Here is a 25,131-nt window from a genome sequence, read left to right on the forward strand (position 1 = left end):
TTGCATCAAACTTTTGTAATATTAATTTTTAAATGTTATTATTTAATAATGAAATTCAAATTTTATTATAAAAATATTAAATTTGTATTTTTACTCCATCCGTAAATTATTACAGAAATATATTCATGAATGTTCTAGAGGGCACTATAATTATCAGATGCGTAAAGTACAAGTACTGTACAATACGTATTTGTACGATTATTTCAGTCTCCGTAAGATATACAGTAATGGGGTTTTTAGCGATAATTTCAGAAATATGCCTTACTCTCAAAATAACCGTTAATTATTGAAAAGATCCAATTCGCAAATCACCATTTTTGTACATATCGTTTTCTCGTCGATATTTCGTGTCTTTTTTCCGCTAGAGAGCTACAAATTTCGGAAGTTTTTACCAGAGTCAATGGCGAGGTTACGGCCGAAGTGTTCATGTCTGAAACGTGAACGTCGAACGTCTTGATGTGAAAAGAAAAATTATCTTTCTTTTCTATTCCGTTTTCAAATATCGATGTAACCGGTTAAAATAGCGTTATTCTCTAGAAATTATCACATCCACAGACACCAAAAATACTAGCCAATCAGCAACCCATTTTCTCTTTGTTTCGTAATTTTTAGGAAACCAATGAAACGAAACTTTATTTACATTACTTTTCCCTGATCGTGACTTGCAAAAAGGCACACAATATACTATTTTACAAATTAATAATTAACAGATTTTCAGACGATTCACTCATAAACGCTAACGAAAACACGGAATATGGACGTAAGCACAACTTTTAGCGTCACATTTTTCGAAACTCGCCATAAACGCTTTCCTATCATCGAGAGATCAAATGAACAATGAGTTTCACCACACGCCAAATTTGATATAACCTTACACCAACTTTCTGCCACCATCTTTTTGATACTGTTGCAAAAAGTCTCTCGGTTTAGAATCAAAACATGCCAACACAGCAATCCCGAGAATTGAAGTTCTCTCCAAGATAATTTTGCAAGTTCCGAAATACGTGTAATCCGAAGAAGTAAGATAGATCCACGGAATATTGCGATGTATCATTTTTTTCCCAACTAAATTCCTATGATTTTTTAGTGATAAGAGCCGTGTTTGGACGGGCATTATCTTGATGGAATAGAACACGTTGTTTATTGATATTTTTCTTTCGGGGCTTTCATCAAACGGTCCAATTGTTGACAGCCAACTTCAGCTGTGGTTTCATTCCTTCCCAGCAGCTCAAAATGTATCATACCTTGGATAGTACACCAAACACTAAGCAATGTCTTCATTAGATGAAGACTAGCTTTCAGTTGAGGTGGTGCTTGATCTCTAGGACTGAGACACTGATGAGGACGTTTAATATTCTTATATTATATCCATTTTTCATATCCTTAATGATTTGATTCAAAAATAGAGCTCAGACATAAGAGTACAATAAAATTTACACATTAAACATTTTCATAAATCTTTACCTGCAATGGGTAAACATGAATGAGGTACTACTCAGAGGTAGTGAGTAGGGTTTCTGAAACGGGATCCCGGGATCCCGGCTGTTTTTTTACCCCGGGAAATTTTTCTCATCCCGGGAAATCCCGCAATTTTTTTAAAAGTTCACTTTTTTCTTATTTTGTGTTAAGATTGAAGAAATTTTACAAATAGAAAGTATAATTAACTCATAAACTGTCAGAATGCCGGAATGCATTTATATTTATTAATTTAAGCCTGCTTATTAGTTTTTTTTGTTTATATGTCTCAAAAATAAATAATTGTTGAACTGCGGGCTTTGTAGTAATCCTCAACTGATACGTTCTGAAGTGATTCCAACAGAGGTTATAAAAATTTGTATATATATATATATATTTACAGAAATTTTGCGAAAAACAATTCCTTACTACAACCTGCAGTGAATTATCTGGCAGAGTGAGAGCTCTGTATTCTCGCGATTATTATGAGCACAATTGCAATTGAATAAAATAACAATGTGGAACGTTTAACCTTTACCATAATACTACACATTCTATCTTTTTCTCCTGGTTTCAATGACCGGCCAAATCCCAATTAATTTCAAGTAAGTTATTGCAGCTTTTTTGACAACGCGATTTTCTCGCTCGGTGTTATCGCTGTGCTGTCTCGCGATCATAACACGATAAGAAATTTAATACTTTTGATTCTGATGAAACCGTGTTGTAGTTTACTTTGCTTTTTTACAGACACACTACGGTGACATTATTCAATACTTGGCAGATTATTCATTACTTTATTCAGTTGGGACGCTATTTACAAATTTAATACTTTCAATTTTGCAACAATTAAAATCTATGTTTATTACGTAGCAATACCATTTAGTAATTGTGACCCGAACATTTATTTGGCTATTTTATCAATATTTTTTTAATTATTAAAAACAAAATTATAGACTTCATTACTGTCAATACTAGTTGTTAAATTTAAAAGAAAACATTCCCCCGAGTGCAAAAACAATTTGTTAGTCATTTAACTCACTACTGACAGATAAGGGAGTTTTTGAAAACAAAGTAATAAAACGATTAGCACTTTGTTATCGTTCAAAGTGGGGGACTAGTAGAATCTATTACTTTCGCGGGAGAAAATAAAAAAAGCTTTACTCCCCTAAAGTTGAAAGATAATACAATCCTGTAAAATTTAACAAATCTGATGTGAATAACTGAAATTAAAATTATTTATAAATTGTGCATATGTCACACTTCCTTTTGTGAATTTGTGAGCTGCGAGTTAACTCAAGGATTTTCCTGTAATCGCCTATTATCTACATTTATACTACGTTATAATTTATAATTTATTTTGTTCGTAACCAATCCCTTTAATCAAGAATGTCAGAATCATTTGTTTGGAAATATTTCGTTAAGGATTTGAAACAAGAATTTGCAACCTGTAATGAATGTAAAACACAGATAAAGTGTAAAGGTTTTTCAACAAGCGGCCTTATCAGACATCTGCGTAACAAGCATAATATTGACAAATTATCTGTCACTAGTACTAAGCGTACAGCCGAGGAAACTGGAGAAACTAGCAGTAAGCGATTAGCCTCTCAACAAACCTTACCATCGCTTTTTATTAAAAAAGAAACGTGTGAAGAAATAGTAACAAAACTTGCGACTTTAGATGGCATCTCTATCAACTCTATTACAAAAAGTGAGTTCATCAGAAAATCATTGACAGACAGAGGATACACTTTACCAAAAAATCCATCAGATGTAATGGATCTCATCCATTCGCATTACAAACAAATCAAACAACGATTATGTTCTGAAATTGATAGCCAAATAAATGGAGGATCAAGGTTTAGTTTATCCTTGGATGAATATACTTCACTAAACAATCGCCGGTATTTAAATATAAACATACACAAAAGTGACGGAACATTTTGGAACTTAGGAATGGTGAAGATTTCCAATGTTCTACCTGCAGAAACTGCTGTCCAAGTAATCAAAGAAAAGTTAAAAGAATTTCACATATCTTTAGAAAAACACGTGGTGGCTTGTGTTACTGATGGTGCAGCTGTAATGGTGAAATTTGGAAGGGTAATTGAATGTGAGCATCAGTTATGTTATGCACACGGAATTCATTTAGCGGTATGTGATGTTTTGTACCAAAAGTCAACCACTTCAGTAGCAGTCCCTCTTTCTGAAGAAATTCAGAAAGAGGGACTGCTTGTTTGGAAATATTTCGTTAAGGATTTGAAACAAGAATTTGCAACCTGTAATGAATGTAAAACACAGATAAAGTGTAAAGGTTTTTCAACAAGCGGCCTTATCAGACATCTGCGTAACAAACTGAAGATGAAGAGCGCAATGACGATATTGAGAAAGATGAAGAAGACTTTAGTTATAGTATTGATTTTGAAAGTGTTTTGTGTGAGCGTTTGGCTGAAGATCCTTTCGATATAGATATTTCATTTGAATTACATGACACACTAGGTAATGAAATCGTCTGTTCTCAAATCATTAATAAGGTTAGAAAAATAGCAAAATTTTTTCGCAAATCACCTTTAAAGAATAACATCTTACAAAAATACGTTGAACAGGAACATGGGAAAAATTTGCACTTATTTCTGGATTCCAAAACCCGATGGAATAGCCTTTTAGCCATGTTAGAGCGATTTATTAAAATAAGATCATCCATATCGAAAGCAATCATTGACTGTAATAAAGATACGGACAATTTTGATCTTGACAAACAAGAAGTTACTGTAATTCGTGACATCGTGGCATCACTGCAGCCATTAAAAGCTGGAGCAGAAAAGCTTGGCAACAGAGGGTCGACTTTACTTTCATCGGAAGGTATTTTTTCTTTTATTATAAATGAGTTAAATCAACTAAACACACCTTTTTCAAGAAGACTAAAAGAGTCGTTTATTCGACGCATAGCAGAGAGAAGAAATGTAAAACTGACTGGCCTCATACAATATCTCAATAGTGGAAAGAATTATGGAAAAGTTTCAACTTTCCCAAGTGAAAAAAGTTTGCCAGCCTTACCAACCAAGACTATGTTAATTTTATCAGCAAAACAGATGTTAGATCGTCTTTTTGAAGTATCTACTGATTCTACTTCCGGTGATACAGATCAACTACCAGATGTCGCAAGCTCATCTGCAATGACTTTAGCTGAAAAGCTTGATGCTGCTATCAAAGAAGCTGAGATAGACAGATCAAGAAAAGTGGACAACAAAAGCAGTACTGAAACGCGTCTCGAGAACGAAATAGAAATCTTTGAGGCTACAGGTGAAAAAACACACAACATCTGTCTTCTGTTAAATGCGTTAAAAACGATTCCACCCACATCGATTGAATCAGAAAGGGCATTCTCGGCAGCAGGACTTTTTATTACCAAATTAAGAACCAGATTGAGTGATCGGAGTATCGACCATCTTTGTTTCTTAAAATCTCATTATAAAAATTTACAGTAATATTTGTATTATGTTTTATTTAAATAAAAAATATCATTTTCTAAGTTAGAAGTTTGATCAAAGTTCAGTTTTTTTCTTTAAATTTTTAACTCAATTCGTAGGCAATTTTTGTTATAAGCAGTTTCGAACAAACTTTAACAAATTTTTTTTTATTTGTGAATTTTCTACGTAATTCAAAGGTATTTTTAATACATATTTTACACATCATTATTAATACGATTTTGGAGGTTGTAGAACACTTAAATTACTTTAAAAAATGAAAAATAATATCATCATTCGATTTCAAGATATTTTTTATATTTTAAAAATAATTTATTATATCCCGGGAAACAGTTCACTTTTATCCCGGAATCCCGGGACAAGCAAAAGACCGGGAAATAAGAAACCCTAGTAGTGAGGGACTAACAGTACAGCACTTAAGCTATTTTTGGTTAGATGTAGATCGTTTCGTACATTCCTATTCCAGGTAAGACAAATGATCGAAAATCAATTCCCCAATGTTTTCCTTGTTGCTATTTGCATACTTAAAATATTAGAAAGTATGTAAAATAAACTTTGATATATTAAGTCCTCTAACCTATCTCATGCACGCTGGTTTCAAAATCTTCTAATTTCTAAATCTAATTTCGTTTTATAACCCATAATGCCTCTTGGAAAAGTAGTAGTTTATTGAATGACACTAAAATAATGATAGGTAGCGCGCGCACACTTATCCCGCTAATTTTAGAGAACGAATATTACCTTTTAATGAAATTGTTTTGGTTCCTAGGGTAGAATAAAAGAATGTCGCGTAACTATAAAAGGAAATGTTCCAAAATATATTGAATCACCAAATGAAAAGTGGATTCAATGCACCAAATGCGAGGACTGATGGCATGAATATACTTCGTATAAGATGGGTGCATTCGTGTGTGAGTGATTCTTGTGTCTAAAATCTGACACCCGCCCGCATTGACAGACAAGTTTTGAATTCCTGCAGTTTTCTGTTGAATAACAACTTTTGGCAGCTTGTTTTTTTTTCAGTTTTTTGTTGAATAAAGAAATGTAATTTGTTTTTGTTTATAAAATATAAATTATTAGAGTTGACCATGTATACAACTAGTTTCATTATCTTATTTCTTCTAACATTTTTACAATTTCACTAAAAAGAAAGTACACTGACACTGTAGTGTGCCATCTGAAATACAGTCGAACTCTGTTCTAACGAGCAAAACACAATAATTTTAATTTACGCGTATTTCCATAATTTTTTCACGGATATACCGAAAAAATTTTCAGTAAGTATGCAAACACACGAACATTCTTAACTGTTCTAGAAGTAAGACATGCAATACCGAATTCTCGCAAGAAATAAACCTGAGAGAGTTACTTTTATAACCACTGCATAATTAGTTTTACGATTTGCATGCATTACAGGCCTATTTATCACTTACCTTACATTTTGGAGACCGTTCCCCTCTATCTTGACTAAATTCCGGCCCTACTGTTTATTTACCTAATAACCACTACGACTAAAATTACCATATACTCTAGTTAGAAACGAACGTTTCTATGAGAAAAATGTCTACGAAGAAAATAAAATCTCTCTACGGATAAGTATAAATTATTTGCAAGTTAGAACTTTGCACTAAAAGCGTCGAAGTGTGTAGAAAGTTTTCTTTGTTATCTTTGACAGTATCGACTAGGGTTTCTCAAACGGAATCCCGGTTGTTTTTTAAATCCGGGAAATCCCGCAAATTTCTTAAAAATTCACTTTTTTCTTATTTTGTGTTAAGGTTGAGGAAATTTTGCAAATAGAAAGTATAATTAACTTATAAATACAAATGAATTCTGACAGTTCATTAGTTTCAAACCTACTTAGTTTTTTAAATTTTTGCTCGTTATGGCACGTCACAAATGGTCAATAATCAATACCTAGTTTATTTGTGGCAGGGGACTGAAAATTCTTTACTTGTCAGAATCTGTATTATTTGGAATAATTGTGCTTATGCTGTCTTAATTTTAACTATACCCAGTAGCTTCAATAACTGCATTATGCCAGGTTGTGCAAATTGGGCAAGGATAGAAACGAGTATGAAGTCTGCAAGTATGAAGTTTTTCTTCATAAACCTGAATATTAAAGCCAAAGGAACTGCCGAATTATCGAGCTATAAGCTCGATCTATGCCAGCAGTGTTATTCCCCATTTTACTTAATAATCTTAAATATGATGGATGTGGGAGCATCAACAGTTTGCTTGAATGTATTAAATGACATGTTCCAGGAAAAGAGTAAAATAATGTTGAAGCCCAAAGCAGTGTCTGTTGAGTATTTGAACTGGACAGTGTGATTGCAAGTTTCAGTTGTTCTTGTATGAATTTGTTTCTTCTGAATATTGGTCCAAGTATTTATGTCAACAAACCAATCAAGCATAAGTGCAAGTTTTTCTTTACCACATAGATCTTACTTCTTGAAAGCTGCAAGATGACTTACTAGACAGTGAAATTTGGTCCATTTATCAGAGATTAATTTTTCACCAAGACACCATTCAAAGTAAACACTAGAAAGTTTAACATTATAATAAAATACCTGAACAGAGAGAAAGAGGTTGAAATTTTAATGGAAACTGTTATCTTAGGTACTTCAGTACTATTATCTTCATCAATTTGAAACAGGAAAATATGATTTTCTTTAATACTTAGAATGAAAGGCTTTATACTTTTATTAATTACTTCTTTTTGAAATTCATCAAATCCTGTTGTATTGTCCCTTTGACTCCACTCTTGGAACTGCTGTTCATCAAGAGCAAGAGTTTGCACTAAACATTCTTTGGTAACTGTTAATAAAGTATGATGGTTGATTTTCAAAAATTGTAGGGCATGCACCTTCTTGCAACTTTTTTCTTGGTACACTTATGAAACTGCCATCAACACAAGGAAATTTATCTTCTCTAATAATGAAATCAGGGACAAAATAATTTATATTTGATCATCATCTGAGTGGTCAATAAATTTATCCATTGACCACTTGGAAGATGATCAGATGGCAGGATTAGCTGAGCAGATAAAAGCATTAGCCTGTGCAGCTCTGTCACCAGGAACCTCAAATTTTTCATATTGATGAGTTATTTGTTGGTGAAAAATTTTCACAATGTATGTCCCTGATTTATTTCTGTCTTAAATCTTTGTCATTAGGAAAACAAAAAATAGGAACTAATGGTTGCTCATTATAATAATTGGATTTGCATCCAGGAACACAATTCCATGGCATTTTTTTTATTATTATTTCATCTAAATATAGGAGAATGAGGTTTTTATCACTTTATAAGATTTTATCTTATATATATCTTAGATTTAGAATAAAGTTTAGGCATTACTTCCATAGTCAAATTATAAAGTACAATACAAAAAGTAAAATTTGATATGATATAAATATTGAATATTCCTAAGATTAGTCTATTGACATTCGCACATGGTCACTGAAGATAATTTTACTACAAAATAATCACATTAACCTTTTGGCAGTGGGATAGTCAGGTATGGTGCTATCCCAAAGTAGTGGAGAATATACCTGGGAAATTTTTAAAGTATTTTTTTATGCATTTTTTCTCATTACTGTTTCGGAAAAAGATTTTGTAAACAATAACTGTTTACAAAATCTATGTTATGTCTAGTAAAGAAAAGTCTTTTTTTATTGTTACATAATTCATTTTTTATGTGAATTTTATTTTTGCAGTAGTTTTTGGCAATACTCCCAAAAGAATTTAGCGGATATATACATCCCTCACCACTGCCACACGATTGCCCTCGACTTATATATATGTCCCTCACTGCTGAGTGGTTAACAAAGAATTTGAGAGAAACTGTGGTTTCTTCTTTCTATCCTACTTAACAAGGTAATTAGGCACAAGGAACCATTAAAAACTATTTATGCTACACATAAGACAATCAAACACTTTAAGGCGGTAAGCATTACAACCACCACCACAAACTTCTACCATTCTCTTCTTTTCTGCTTCCAGTGTCAGGTCCAGTAATATAGAAGGTCCTGCCATTCTCCTAGTTATGTCACTGCTCTTCACAGATATAACAAGTAACAATTAAGACAAGGAAATCTTTCCGGTCCTGTAATGCTCATTATAATCGAGTTCGACCATACTTACAATTCTAGAAGTGGAGTTAAGATAGGCTAGGATAACATCTGGGATTGCAGCACAACTAGACTTAGGAAAAAGTGGGTTACTGAACATTTCTTGGAAGTCAAACATACCAGATCTGAGCTGTAAGAGTGCAGAATAACCTGCAACCAGAGCTAGTTATAATTTAATTTAATTTGTGTGACAAAACAGATAATCTGGCAAAACTGTGGAAACAAAACTTCTAAGAAATCGATGGGTGACCTGTATTAAAAAGCTATTTTAAGATTTGTTTTCTGAGTCTTTGGAAATGATAAAAAATGAATATATAATGAATAATAATAAAATGATGCATTTGATGAAAAACAAAATTCAAGGCATTTTATTATTAAATTTAATCCATCAGTTGCTTTCCTACAAAATAATATAATTACATAACAAAATTTCAACTTTATTAATGTTATCAATTATTATGAATGCATTAAACCATACATTTTGATACAGTTCTAAAACTTAGTACTTTTTACAAAAGTTATAAAACATTACATTTTTATTAATACATACATAATATTTTATTTTACACTTAAATGTTCAAAAACTACTACTTAAAAGATAGTTGAAAAAAGTTTTTGAGATTAGAATACAGTAGTGCATCGATTAACCGACCACGTTCTAGTCGGCAAATTCAAATGTCCACTAGCGATGTGGCACTACAATATTTGGTTATGTCTTGGCTACTTTAATATTATTTTTGTTAAATCTTTGCATGTTTTAGCTGGCAGCACTGGCTAGACCATGAAAGGGAAGCTAGTATTTAAACCAGGCCTAATACACTACACTAATAATGTATTTTTTCATACTTTTCAGTTATCCGACCAACCCTAGTCCCCAATTAAGTTGGATAATCGATGCTCTACTGTAGTCATCAAAAACCCTCTCTAAAGCAAATCAAACAAACAAAATCATTATAACAATAACTAAATTAATAAATTATCCTCTTCTAATTACAGAATAAAGAGGTTATTTCAATGAAATTCAATCTTCATTTCACACAAAACATAAAAACAGTAAAATTTCTATTAGCAGCATTCATAAATAAAAATTGCATATTTAATTCTAGTTGTAATGTAAAAACAATGATAAGATTAACAACTGAAATGATAAATGGTGAATCAGATAAAAACACAAAACTTTTTAAAATTGTCCATAATTGTGAAATCACACTGAATTAAATGAGACTGGATGTTGATATCAGTTAAACTATCAATTCAACTATCAGTCCAACAAGTTCATCTATTTAAAATCTATTATAATCATCAACATTTTCTTTAACAATACGTTTGATATTTAGGATACCAGTTTCATTTTCTGTGACGATGAAAGTGCAATTTATATATAACTGTCTTATCAAGAAATTCAATCAATTTTCTTTAAGAAAAGATTGAAGAGCATTTATCATCAGAGGCACTCTTTGTCAAACACATTTTTTTGCATTAAAAAATACAGAAATTTATTACTATACATATTATTTTGATTTAGAAACAAAAATCACTCATAAACACAGTTATTAAAAACAAACAGTAGTTTCCTCTCCTAGATAACTGTGAGTAAAGTAATTTTAATACATTCTCATTATGGCATGATATAGATAGTCTGCTTTTCAAATTACATCGAAATAAAAACATCAGATGTAATTCTTTAGTATATAAAATAAAATATACTTACAGAATAAAAAAACAAAATGTGGCATAGTATGGCATTCATATTTTAGTGATAACAATTTCAAAAAGTTAACAATAAATTTTAACATAACTGTAATAAAAGCAATACTCAATGAGTTTGAATTGCAAGAACAAAAATTGCAAAAAAAAAAATTGTAATTGGCACTACACCTACAACTGGTATGTGCATAGACAAACCATCAAATTGAAAATTTCTGCTATATAAAAATGAATTAATTGCAACAGTATTCAATTATTGTATGTATAAATAAATATTATACCAACATTTAAAACTTTGGAGTTTTTCATAGAAGCTGCAGTTAAAGTAGCCAAATAAAAGTATACTACTTTACAAGATTATATGTTAACATCAATGATAATTTTCAAGATTAAGACATTTTATCTTGTCTTACATTATATATATTTTAAAAATATTCTTCTATTATATCTCAAACAAGCTTTAAAAATCTCTGTGATATTAACAAATGTTACATAAATAAGAGAAAACTTTTAAGATATAGTTTAAAGATTTGTTAATATGAAAAATATGAAAGTTTAAAAAGACAATTGTATTTTCATAAATAATTTTATTTATAATTCCGCATGTTAATATTCTTTCAGGCATAATCATAGTTGTTCTGTTATTTCAACAAATTTGATTCAGAAAATTTTAATAGATCAAGTCAAATAGTTTGAAAGTATTTAAAAATTTTTGATAAATTATAATTAAATTATTCATACTTACATGATATATTTAAATTTTTGGTTATTTCAATATAACAAACAACAAATATTTGCTTTAAACTTTTAATCGTTGAGAAGAATTAAAGAAAAGAATTCTATAATCTTCTATATAGTTTCAAAATTATGACATTCATCTGATATAACTGATTTTGATTACTGTAAATTTATGAAACAAACTTTCCCATATATTTATTGTTAGGAAATCCAATCCTAAAAAATATTGTTATGAAATCTATATTTTAATCCAATTTAAGAGATAATCACTATAAAATTCTAGTAAATGAAAATTTTGGCAACTCAAAATACTGGAATATATATCCAGTTAAAATAACTTCATAAAAATTTCCAAATAAAAGAATAATTAAAAAAAACTTTTATATACAATATTTAATCAACTGCTCCCATTGAGAATATTTTCTCCTTTGGTATGAGTGTAAAATGACCAGTTTTACTCTAAATCATAAAAAAAAATTAATCCTGTGATGTGTGTTTATTATTTTCTCAAACCCAAACACCATGAGGATTCTTATTAGTTGGAACTGCATTTTCTAACTGTCTTGGAGAACCTATAATTTTCCTAGAACTTCCAGGTCTGTTATGAAAGCTACCTATCATAAAAATTTTAAAAATATATATTTCTTAAACTGTAGGATTCAAGTGTTAAAATTTATAGTCAAATTACCTTCCAATGTGTGCTTAATTTCCTCAGCAGGAGTCATTGATAGAGAGAGTAAATTAGCTTCTCGAATTTCTTGAGATAATTTTTCTATTTGTTGCTCCTTATCAGATAAAGTACTTTCTAATTGCTTCAATTCTTCTCCAAGTTTTTCAGCAGTATTTTTCTATTAAAAATAATAGAGAAATAAGTCTGTTAAAAAATAAAACACAAAGAATCACTATTTTTTAACTGAAAACTATTTAACTTTTCACATAAAATTAATTGCAGAAAGTGAATAAATTAAAACAACTATAAATTCTAGCATGAATTTTTAATAACCGATGTTTTTGCCCTCAAAATACAGGGGGAGGGGTGCAAAAGTAGGTATACAGTTGAGAATCTGAGAAATACAAATGTTTGGTGTTCATTATTATTATTTTTATTATCTTTTATTAGTTTGTATTCCTTATTTGTGATTTAATTTGTACATAAAAATAAATGTTTTTTCTTCCTATTTTCTCCCTGTATGTTTTTCACAATAACAACTGTATATCTACTTTTGCACCCGCTATATATTCCAGTAGTTGTGCGAGATTCAAATTTATGTTATATGTTTTCACAGCTCTCATAAAAAAGACAATTTTCCTCCCAATGCTTCAATATTAGAGATCCTCCGAGAGTTAGAATACATTGAAGAGGTTGTGAACCAACACAGCTATTTGTCACATATGATTGAATAACTAATTTAAAAAATACAAGAATAGTAATTCTAGACAAGTGCAAACAAAAGACAGAGCCTACCATAGTAGTTAACTTTAATACAACACTAAAAGGCATATATGAAGTAATTAATATGAAAAACACAAACATCAGCTACAAAAAAAGAACTGCAAGGTTTACCAACTCCTAAGATATGAGAAGACCCATAGGATGTATATAGAATCCAAGATTTACAAGGTTCCAATAATATAATTTACAAGAACACTATTTTGATATTCACTTAAATATGTAGGAACCTCATCAAAATCACAAAACACATACTTGAGGGAGCATCAATGGACAATACAAAATGGGCATCCCAGCTATTACTTAAGCAACAGATGGCCCCTAAACCTGGAGTCTACATAAAAGTTATCAAATGCACAATTTTGTATCGCAAATAACATCATTAACATATAAATCACATAACTTTCAAATTAAAAATATATGTAAGATGTGGTTCATAAAATTAGATCTACTTTGAAAATTCCAATTTAAAAAAATACATGTTTATGCAAACACTTTCACTTAAACATAATGCAAATATATTTGATCAAACATTTGCTATTATTTTTCTATGTACGGAAAAATTAAATTTAAAAATGAAAAGTTAAAATTCTGTCCAAAAATATAGTTCTAAGCACTTAAAAAAAATAAACAAATTAATTTCTCAACTTAACCAATTTGCTTGCCATTTTTGTTAATTACTTTAAAAATACAGGGTGTTTCGAAACTCATGGGCAAAAATTTAAGGGGTAAAAGAAAGCATAAAGCACAAGTTTTCTTACACATTGTCATTTCTACTGTGGATTTCAGAAGGCATGGTGACGTACAGTAATCAGGAAAAGGATCAGGACATGCATTTTATGTATGGTCTTGTGAATGGGAAAGCTCTGGAAGCTGAAAGACTGTACAGGCAGTGTTTATCGAGAAGACACGTTCCAGACTGAAAAATGTTTGAGCGATTGCACCGATGCCTGTGCAAAACGGGATCCTTTGTCACCAGCATGCATGATACAGGACATGGCAGGGGTGTGCGGATGCCACAAGTTGTAGAGGATATTCTGCAAAGAGTGGAAGATCATCTAGATATTAGCGTGCAAGGGGTTTCCCATACCATAAATGTGCCCCACTTGATTGTTTGGCAAGTACTATGGAATGAAGGATTACACCCCTACCATTCACAGAACATGCAAGCCTTGATACCTGCAGATTATGCGCCACATGTCAGGTTTGCACATTGGTTTTTGCAACAGCTAGCAGCACAGCCTGATTTTAGTGCACATATGTTATTCACAGATAAATGTACCTTTACTCATGAAGTCATTTTTAATACGCACAACCTTCATGTGTGGGCATCTAACAATCCATACAACACACATCCTCATGCGTATCAGACGTGTTTCAGCGTAAATGTTTGGGCTGGAATTGCGGGTGACCATTTGATCAGCCCATGCCTTCTGCCAGTCCGACTGGACGGCAAAACATATCTCACATTTTTACAACAGGTATTGCCACACTTACTTCAACCTGTTGCAGCCAACATACAAGCATGTATGTGGTTCTAGCATTACGGAGCACCACCCCATTTCAGCTTGGATGTGTGGAACACTTTAGATGCTAAATTCCCAGGGCGATGGATTGGTCAGGGCAAGCCCACACCTTGGCCGGCAAGCTCACCTGATCTCTCCTGTCTGGACTTTCTTCTGTAGGGCTATTTGAAAAGTCTCGTGCATGAAAGCCCCATCAATTCTGACAAGGACCTAGTTGCCAGGATTTCTGTTGCTGCTGGTGCTGTCCAGACATGCCAGGTGTGTTTGAAAAAGTGTGCCGCTCACCACGTCACAGATGTAACGCCCGCATACTGCAGCAGTCGCTCTTTTGAGCAGTTTCTATAATTTTGCCACACACGCTGTCAATAAAATTATTTAGTGCCTCCTCTATCCGTTTGGTGTTTTGTTCTTTCATATGACAGTAATGGATACCTCCTAGCAGTTCACCACTTGCTCTCTGTCCATGCATTGTATGGTGAAAATTGCTTGTTTAGATATTTTTTATCACCCCTTAAATTTTTGCCCATAAGTTTCAAAACACCCTGTATAATTTGTTATTGATTTGATCAACTGCACACACAATTCCATTGAAATTTCATTTCATTACTTCTTTCAAGTCCTCTAGAGATGAATACTGCTTTCCATGAATATAAACAAAGGCTCACAGCACATATGCAAGATCAAAACTAATTAGAAAAGTGAGTTTTGGGACAAAAATAGTGAGTAAAATATGACCAAAAAGTGAAAAACCTTTAAGTAAAAAAATAGGCAGAAACTAGTATATGCAACTACAATAGACTAACAATTTTTTATTTTCACTGTAATTTCTTCTAGTTATCTGTGTTGTTTCTACACGATAAACAATGTTCATTTCTACTAGTGATGGGGCAATACAAAAGTTTCTCCTGATTCAGATTTTGCTGAAATCATCACTTTGTTACAAACCTGTTACCAGTGTGCTTCGTGAAATTACAGTTCATCACAAACGCTTTCAAACTTTTGAGCAGTTCTTCAGGTGAAATCTGAATGAATGTTTCAAAATGGAACATGAATATTTAAATAAATCAAACTCCTGTAAGCAGAGTTCTTCATCAGATTTCACCTGAAGAACTGCTCAAAAGTTCGAAAGCGTTTGTGACAAACTGTAATTTCATGAAGCACACCGGTAACAGGTTCATAATGAAGTGATGATTTCTCCCCGTGTTTGGAAGATGGTGAGCTTTATATTTTGCTGAAAACTCCAAATTCCAATTCTTTTGAATATTAAAGTTTATTTAGTTTAGAAAAAGTAATGATTTACGCTATGAGCATGGTATAATACATTCATTAATAAATAAATTAATGTCTTTGTCGTGGATAAAAAGCCGAAACCCCCAGAAGGCAAGATGGTCATTGAGAAGACGTTCATATCACCAGTTCCTTTTTTAGAAAAATTTTATATTTTTTAATTGGAAAAGTTTTTTTGTGTTTTTTAAAAGGACTTTTTAGCGTTTTGGCGGCTAGTAGTCTAAAAAGGAAGGTCAGTCGCCGAGATTGTATTGTCTGTCTGGAACACAGAATTAATAAATGGTGGTTCCTACATGAGCAAACTTTGTCTCCAAATATTAATTACAATAAATAAATATCAAACTTAAGAATGGAAAATGAATGGAAATCCAGAATCAATCATTTGAAAGAAACCTGAAAATTCTCCATTTATATGTGGATAAACATACTTTTATTGTGTACTACAAAATAAATTTGTAATCTTATTTCAGATAAAGTTAATATTGCAACACTACCCTCAATGAAATTACATCTAATTCTCTCTTACTCAAAGAACTATCCCATCATGTCATCTATGGCCGCCATCTTTGGGAACTGCTTTGTTGGCACACACCATGAATGGAGGAGGGAAAGTAAATTTCTCCCTCCTCCCTTCCTTAATGAGAAGATACACTTCTTTTTTCATGTTTCTCGCAGTCAGCATGCCTCTCAAAATTTCATCATATTTAACACTAAATGAGGTTTGGCAAATGATGCAACAAACCAAACAAATATCATCATCATCATTACAAGTTAACCAAATTTTGAATTCCTTCACTTGAGCCATGAATATCTAGACTGAGTCATCTTCAAAAATCTATTTTTAAAACTCAAAACAGTAGTAAAACAGTAGTGTGATCAAGTAATTTTATTTAGAATCATATAAAAATTGCATTTGAAAATTCAATGTATTACAGCATCATCTGTGATTAAAACAAAAACTTTTGTAATTATAATGAAAAAGTCATTTAATCCTTATAAGTAAAAATACTAAATATTAAAAATAATTTTATATTTTGATTGAAAAAATATTTTATAATTTTGTTTATATTTTAAACTTTTTGCTGACCTATGACCTTGATTTGAAAGTAGGTAGCCTGATAGTTCAATCAATGTTAACTCATTAATAATTAAAATTTTAAAAAATAGGCAGATTTATAAAATTAAAATTAATGAAATTACCAAAAAAATTAAAATACATTTACATTTTATGTTTTGTGCAACATAACATTAAAACAATTTATATAGTTATATCACAAAAGAAAAAAAGTTGCAATTAATTAAAAAAAATTGTGATTACAAGTTCAAAAAATGCAGGCAAAATTAAATAAATAAAAATTCTTAAAAATAATTATAAAAACTAAAACTAAATAAATTAAACCTAAAATATTAATCAAACTAAAAATAATAATTAGCCTTTACAATGAAAGTAAAACTAAAATTAAAATGAAATCAATTGAAAATTAGAACAATGTTTCTAAAAACATTTAAAAGTTGTTTTGAAATTTTCAAATTGTAAATCAAATTGTAGTGACAGAACATTTTGCTTTTAATATACAGTATATACAGATAAAATACAGAATATAAGATGGCCAGTCAAGTTGACCGAATTGCATGCAACCCTAATGTCACTGTATCTCCCCTAAAATGGGGAGTTAGTACTGACCAAGTAAAATTGCTCATCACTCTGACTACACAAAAGAAAAGTTGCCATGACAGACATCATCACATACTCTCTGCTTTATCAACATGAAAGTTTCCAATAAATGAATACTTAATTGTTAATATTGTAATTTAAAAAATTTTTAATCTTTGACTGAAACAAATAATTAATTTTCTTATTAAATGGGGAATAATCATTTTAAGAATCGGAAATCATAACAAGATTTGCTCGATTCCAATTCTCAGAAAATGCCTGATTTTTCCGATTTTGTACTTAAACAAATAATACTTAATAAACAAAATTGTTGAACTCAATTATTATTATTTTTGTTTTTATTTATTCATATTACTTAGAGATATTTATTTTATTTTATTTATTTTTGGGTTTAATTTCTTGTTTACATTATGTTTTCTCTATTTCATCTTTTGAATTTCAAATTAAAGTCCATCTTGGCAAGATCATTTATTGCACAATTCTCACTATTTCTCTATTTTGCACATAAAATGCATGTTTTCGACATATTAGTAAATTACAGTTTATGTTTATATTTTGAGTCTTGCGCAAGGATCCTTATTTCCAGATCATTTTACAGGCCTGCTTCAGGCCTGTAAATTGGCCGAAAATGTGATTAAAGTTATTGTTAGAAAACTACAAATGGTGTATTTTTTATTTTATTGTAAAATCTCGGGTTATTAAAAAAAGGAATTTTTGAGTTGGCTACTTTTGGGCTACTTTTTAGAAAATTTTTGGCTACAAAAGCTCAAAACATCTGGCCTGCTGTCATACTTCAGACAAAAAATTGGCACTTAAGCAGTTTGAGTTTGACACCCCTGATCTAGAGTCCATTGAGGATGACATAGGCAAAGTCAGCCAGTTAGAGGTTGGAGAATTTACTCTCCAAGAGACAACAATTAATGCTGTATATTATTTAATCATCATAAAGAGGTTATGAGAACAAATGTGTCAAGTGAAAAACAAATGATTTGTCAAAAATGATTGGTTTCTTTCACATGATAATGTGGCAGCTGAATGTGCTGTCACACAATTTGTGAGCTCTAGATGAATTTGTGAGCTCTCAGAATTTCAGTCTTCAGTAACTGATTTCGCTCCTGCTGACATTTTTTTTTATTTCCACAAATCAAAATTGCTTTGATAAAAAGTGTTTTTACAATATGCAGAGCATCCAGAAGGCAACAACCAAGTGACTGAACAACAATTTGTTTGAAGACTTTCAGTAAGACTTTGACAGTCTATGATTGATGTTAGTGCTGTGTAGTGATGCACGAGAGTATGTCAAAATGTATAAATTTTTTTTTTTTTAATAAAGTTTGTGTTTAGGTTATAAAAACCGTCTCATTATTTAACTGATACACTGTAAAAATCATACTTCCTAAAATAAAAGATGTTTTTGTTGATCATAGGGTAACTAAATATTAAGTACCTTCCTCAGACAGATGTGCTGAAAATTACAACTCTGGGGCTGTTTTTAACTTTCCTAGCTTCCACCACAATTGTCGTTACAATTATATTTATAATTTTATCAAAATGAAAATTGTTTTTTAAAATAAAGACAATTATATGATTTTTGTTATTTATAAAAATTTTCATTATTAATATATTAAATATCTCATTTACTTCAAAGTATTTTAATAAGTTAAGTTACATTTACAATATAAAAATTTTCAAAACAGGCATAAATTATAATTAAATCTCATTCCCAATAACATTCCTAATAAAGTTGTTTGTTTACTTCAGATAAATATTTTTGAAGTCATGAAATCTTCAATATTAAAATTTATTGAGAAACTTTTTGATTTATTCAAAATATTCTCAATAAATTTTTATTAAAAATAATTATCAATTCAAAAAATAATCATTTAAATTCATAATTAAGAATTAATTACCTGACTTTCTAATTCTTTTCCTTTTTCTTTCATTTGTTGCTGTAAATTTGCCAACTGATTTTGTACAGTCTGTTCTTGTTCTTCACGTTCCTTCTTTACTTGTTCTTCTTGTTTGGCACGTCTCCTCCTTTCTTCAGCAATATCTTCCAATAACTGTCTAATTCTTTGTCGATACTGAAGTAATTCACTTTCACAATTTGCTAATTGAGACCTAGCTAATGTCAGTTCTGATCTTAATGTGCATTCTTGTTGGCGTCCAAGTTCCGCTTCTTCTAGAAGAGAGTGCTGTTCCAATTGATTCAATTCACTTTCATGTTCTAATTGTGCTTTTTCAAGTCTTCGTACTTCTTCTTGCAATGCAACTAAACGTTCTTCTTGTTCTTTCAATCTTCCTTCCCAATATACAATTTCTAATAATAAATATTAAGTTTTTAAACATCACAAAAGAAATGAAAGCTAAAATTATTATTAAAATATAATAATTTAATGGCTAATATCTTAAAGATAAACTGTGTTTTTTAATTAAAACTTAGCAAATTTAAAACTGTGTTAAATAAAGCTATAAAAGTTATTAATTTTTGTCAAATCTTGATCACTTGAATCAAGGTTATCGCATTTAAAATTCTGTGTAATAATATTTCAGCTACAAAGTCTGAAAAGTGTATTTGTGAAATTATTTGAACTTTGTAGTAAACTACTGATGTTCTTCACTTCTAGACAAAATTTTTATCATCAAATTCTTTGTGGCTAATGAGAATTGCATATCTTGAAAATCTTTCTAAAATTAAATGAAATTAATCTCACTACAAGAGAAGAGTGTAAAAATTTTTGGTATACAGGATAAAAATTCATTATTTAAAAAAACAAATGCTGTATATCTTCCATAGAACTAAATAACCGAGTGCTTCTCCAAATTATATGAATTTCTGACAGAAATAAACTTTGCAATCAATGAAGAAATTTCCAATGTAATTTTATAGCACTTTATGTGATTTGCAGTCATCTTTGTTATAATAATTCTGAGTACAAACCTCATTTATAATTACAACTAAATCAATTGGCCTTACTATGCACAATTATAAAGCATAACTAATTTTATTTCTGACTCAAAAACAAGTTTAATAGTCCATTGGATAATTTTGAACCAGCTTAATAGAAATCTCTCATGCGACTAACAAGCAGTTTGAGTACTACTTCCTGTTAGCTACAACTTATTTTTGTGAGGTTTTTCCTATTACACTGTGACAAAAACTAAATACAGTGGAACATTGCTTAACAAGCATAATTCGTTCCAGAATCTTATTCCTAATGCGAAACACTCATTAAGTGAAACAATTTTTCCCATATAAATTAATATAAAATACGATAATGCATTCCATGCCAAAAAAAAAAAAAAAAAAACACTCAAATTTTTTATGTGTAACATTTATTCAAAAAAAATTATACAACATATATTGTTAAGGAGCATGAATCATCATCTTTTCTTCTAGTACAGAATGAACCAACCTAGAACGCAAATTCAATTTGCAGAAAACAAAACAAAAAAAAAAAAAATCAAAAAAATGTGTCTCATAACAGCCAAACAATATGCCAAATTTTTGGGCTATGTAAAAGCTATATTTAAATATTAGAAATTAATTAATTTGACTAGAGGTTGGCAGTTATGCTTCCATCTCATATTAAATTTAATAATTATAAATAATTAATTTTTTATTTTAGACATCACTAAAATTTAATTTGGAATTGGTCATTAAATTTATTACAAGATGGCAGCATAACTGCCTACCTCTAGTCAAATTAATCAATTTCTAATATTTAATTATAGTCTTTATGTAGCCCAGGAATTTGGCATATTGTTTGGCATGTTTATTATATAACAGGCTATGATTGTTGATGTTTATATGTAATATGTCTGAACACAAGTTTAGAAAAATGTGTGATCACAAGCCACACTAATATGCTAGTGGAACAAGTGCTAAACACAGACTGATGTATCATGCACACAATCCGGGACTTCCCCTCTCCTTGTTACTCGTTGTGCGAGTCATTTTTTTACAATTTGTTTTGCTCTTTATGCAAATTACTTGTTATGAGAGGTGGTTGTTAAGCAAGGATTCACTGTATAGTAGATGCTGTTTATTGTAATCACTTTGGAACTACATATACTGATGATGAGAACTGAATCATAATATGCAGTGGAAGTAATTTGTCCACATTAGTGGACAGTCTATTTTTATTAAATCAGATAATTTAAAAACATGTTACAATCAGAAAAAAATATTCTAAGTTAATTAATATCAACTATCAACTACTTTGGAAATCCCTGATCTAGACTATTTTCTTGTTAATATTTTTCAATTTCATCAGATAAATTATCCAGTCTTCTTCAGTAACAATATGGTACATTCCAGTGTCTGTTATTATGACATCATAGCAGACACTGAGATTTCCTTGTCAACTTTCAAGCAGTTTTTAAACTTTTCTTTTGATGTATATTCTAGAATGTTATTTGTGATTGCTTCTTCAACCTCATCTTTAAATCCAATTTATTGAGCTATTAAATGGCTAAGTTAATGATTAGAAACTAATTTGTCTAGAAGTAGGTGGTCATGCCAACATCTCGTGTTAATTTTAATTTAAATATATAAAATTACTTGTCCTGACTGACTGACTCATCATTGCCCAGAGCAAATTGCTGAACCTAGAGGTTAAATTTGGTACACAGTTAGGGTACATCATGGAAACGCAACTAAGAAGGGATTTTTTCAAATTCCCCTGCAGGGGGGAGAGGGAGACCATTAAGGCTTAACCAGAAGAATGGCTTCTACTGTACTATTTTAGATGTGATTTTTTGTTAATAACTACATTTAGTCTTTATTGAGTACTTAGGTGTATTAAATTGATAACATTTCAGACATTGTTATAAATATTTTTATATATTTCAATTTTTTAACCAAATGTTCAAACTGTTTTAAATTTGAATTTGTTACTGCATATTGGTTTGATTATAGAATGTTTGTAAATATTCTAGAAAATTTATGAAATTGAAAACAGTTTGTTTGATTTTCAGCAATTCTCATCATTCTCAGCAGTAGGTGTTATATAATAATTACTATAGTTGTTAAAATACTGAATATAAATGGTGTTTGCTTGCAAAATCCGCACGGGCGAAGTCGCAGGTAACAGCTAGTACTTATAATAAATGAATTGTTAATTTAGAATTTTTTGGAAGGAAAGAATTGGCCTAAAGTGAGACTCAAACCTGCAGCTCCTGTTTACCAAGAAAATGGGTTGTAGATGAGTGCTATGGAGGGAGTTACAGGCCATGTGCACTGAAGTTGTCCCCAGTTGACTCTTTAAGTAGCCAGTATGATTATATCTAAATTAATAGTTCTGAAAGTGAATATTGAATTGAAATCTGGGTAGCATAACTGGCAATACATCCACACAATAAGAAAGAGTTGAGTGTTCAAGTCTCACTTCAGACTGATTCTTTATTTTCAGAAAATTCTAGATTAAAAATTCATCAAGAGCATGCAATTTGACAAATTGTGGATTACAGGTTTTATGCATGGGACCACAGGATTACACAGTTAAAATTTTTTTTAATAAACTGCTCTGAAAGTCTAAATTTAGAATGATAATAACAAATAACAAGTCATCTACAAGGAATAATACATAATTAATGTTTCAAACTAGTAACTTTATAAAACCACAAATCTTTTCATAGATGGTATTGTCTAGGGTTTCTCATTTCCCGCTCTTTTGCTTGTCCCGGGATAAAAGTGAACTGTTTCCCGGAAAATCCTGGGACAAAATTAATTATTTTTAAGATATATAAAATATCATGAAATCAAATGATATAATTATTTTTCATTTTTAAAGTAATTTAATATGTTCTGTAACCTCCAAAATAATATTAATAATGCTGTGTAAGATATATATTAAAAATTACCTTTGAATTACGTAGAAATTTTCACAAATAGAAAAAAATTATTAAAGTTTGCTGGAAACTGCATACAACAACAAAAATGCCTTTGAATTGAGTTGAAAATTAAAAAATTGAACTTAGATCAAACTTCTAACTTAGAAGGTAATTTTTTTTAAAATAAAATATAATACAAAATATTGTAAATTTTTATAAGATTTTAAAAAGCAAAGATGGTCAATACTCCGACCACTCAATCTAATTCTTATTTTAGTAATGAAAAGTCTCGCTACCGAGAATGCCTTTTCCGATTCAATTGATGTGATTGGAATCGGGTTTAATGTATTTAATAGAAGACAAATATTGTGTGTTTTTTATCTGTATCCTGAAAGATTTCTAGTTCGTTTTCGAGATTATAGTACTTTTTTTGTTCTCTAGTATTCTTGATTTGTCTACCTCGACTGCTTTAATAGAAACATCATAACCCAATAATTCGGCAGTTCATTTGTCTTTAATAATCAGGTTTATAAAGAAAAACTTCATACTTGCAAACTTCGTACTCGTTTGTATCCTTGCCCAATTCGCACAACCTGGCATTACGCAGTTATTGAAGCCACTGGGCATGGTTAAAAATTAAGACAGCATAAGCACTTTTATTCCAGATATTACTGGTAAAGAATTTTGAGAGTCCTGCCACAAATAAGCTACGTATTGATTATTGATCAATTGTGACGTGCCATAACAAAAAAAAATTTAAAAAACTAATAAGTAGGTTTAAAATTAATAAATACAAATTTATTGTGACAGTTTATGAATTAATTATACTTTCTATTTGCAAAATTTCTTCAACCTTAACAAAAAATTTTAAGAAATTTGCGGGATTTCCCGGGATAAGAAAAATTTCCCGGGTTAAAAAACAACCGGGATCCTGAGAATCGCTAGTATTGTCCTATTCCTCACTACTCAGCTAATCCCATTGAAGATCTGGAAAAACTCTTGTTGAGCATGGAAAAAGACCCTCTTTGTGTTCATATGGCACAGAGTTAAAAATGAAAAACTTGTACCACATAATTTAACTCTTTAAACACTAAATTGATTTAATCCATTTGAGACAAAACAGCTGAAGGAAGAGTGGTTTGACTAGTTTTGCTATGCAAGTTCCCCTTGTAGCTGAAGGATAAAAACAATTTCATCTTCAGGTACAGAAAAACAAGAAATTTTCAGAGCTGAAAGAATTAAACAATGACCATAACTGTGAACTGTGTATATTACAGAATAGTGAATTTTCTCAGTGAAAAGTTACATAAAGAAAAAGTTACCAAAGATTAAGACAATATTATGCAAAAATATCCTGAATTATCTTTGCCTAAAAACGCTTATTTACAAACTTTTTAATAACTGGCAGTTCAGGGTCTGTGTGTAGATAGAACATTTGAAAAACATTTTCAAATGTTGTTGCTCAAGTCAATACAGTAGAGCATCGATTATCCTAAACAATTCAGGACTGGGATTGTTCAGATAACTGATCACGTACAAAAAAAATATGTTAACCTATCCTATGTTGAAATTTTTCTTTGTTGCGTGTCGTTTCATGTTAAAATTTCGTCAATGTTAAGCCGAATGAAATTTTTTTAAACAATAATCGTGACTATTGTATCGTTAAAAATTATTTCTTTATTTTGCACAAACAAAATAAATGTATTGAAAAATATAAAAACAAAAAAAAAATTATATTTCAGAAGTTAATCTAGTATCAAAAACATTCTGATTCAGCACGAAACATGTTCTGACACACAGTCCTCAGAAAAACACTACACGAAACAAGCAAAACTCACCACTCACGATG

At 30.5% G+C, this 25,131-nt stretch overlaps 1 protein-coding gene across 3 annotated transcripts in view; it reads right to left on the minus strand.

Moving 5' to 3' along the window:
* Positions 1-9,416: 9,416 nt before the first annotated feature.
* The window catches only part of RASSF8 (ras association domain-containing protein 8), a 49,425-nt gene continuing 33,710 nt past the window's right edge, over positions 9,417-25,131 (minus strand). For all 3 annotated transcript variants that reach the window (XM_067279375.1, XM_067279376.1, XM_067279377.1), the window contains exons 3-5: positions 19,358-19,767; positions 12,198-12,357; positions 9,417-12,123 (exon numbers count right to left, since the gene is read on the minus strand). In XM_067279375.1, the coding sequence (XP_067135476.1) occupies positions 12,017-12,123; positions 12,198-12,357; positions 19,358-19,767 (677 nt within the window). In that variant the 3' untranslated portion in view covers positions 9,417-12,016. The remainder of the gene's footprint in view (positions 12,124-12,197; positions 12,358-19,357; positions 19,768-25,131) is intronic.

This window comes from Centruroides vittatus, unplaced genomic scaffold (genome assembly GCF_030686945.1).
Source record: "Centruroides vittatus isolate TY-2023 unplaced genomic scaffold, ASM3068694v2 contig_866, whole genome shotgun sequence".
Classification (NCBI taxonomy): domain Eukaryota; kingdom Metazoa; phylum Arthropoda; class Arachnida; order Scorpiones; family Buthidae; genus Centruroides; species Centruroides vittatus.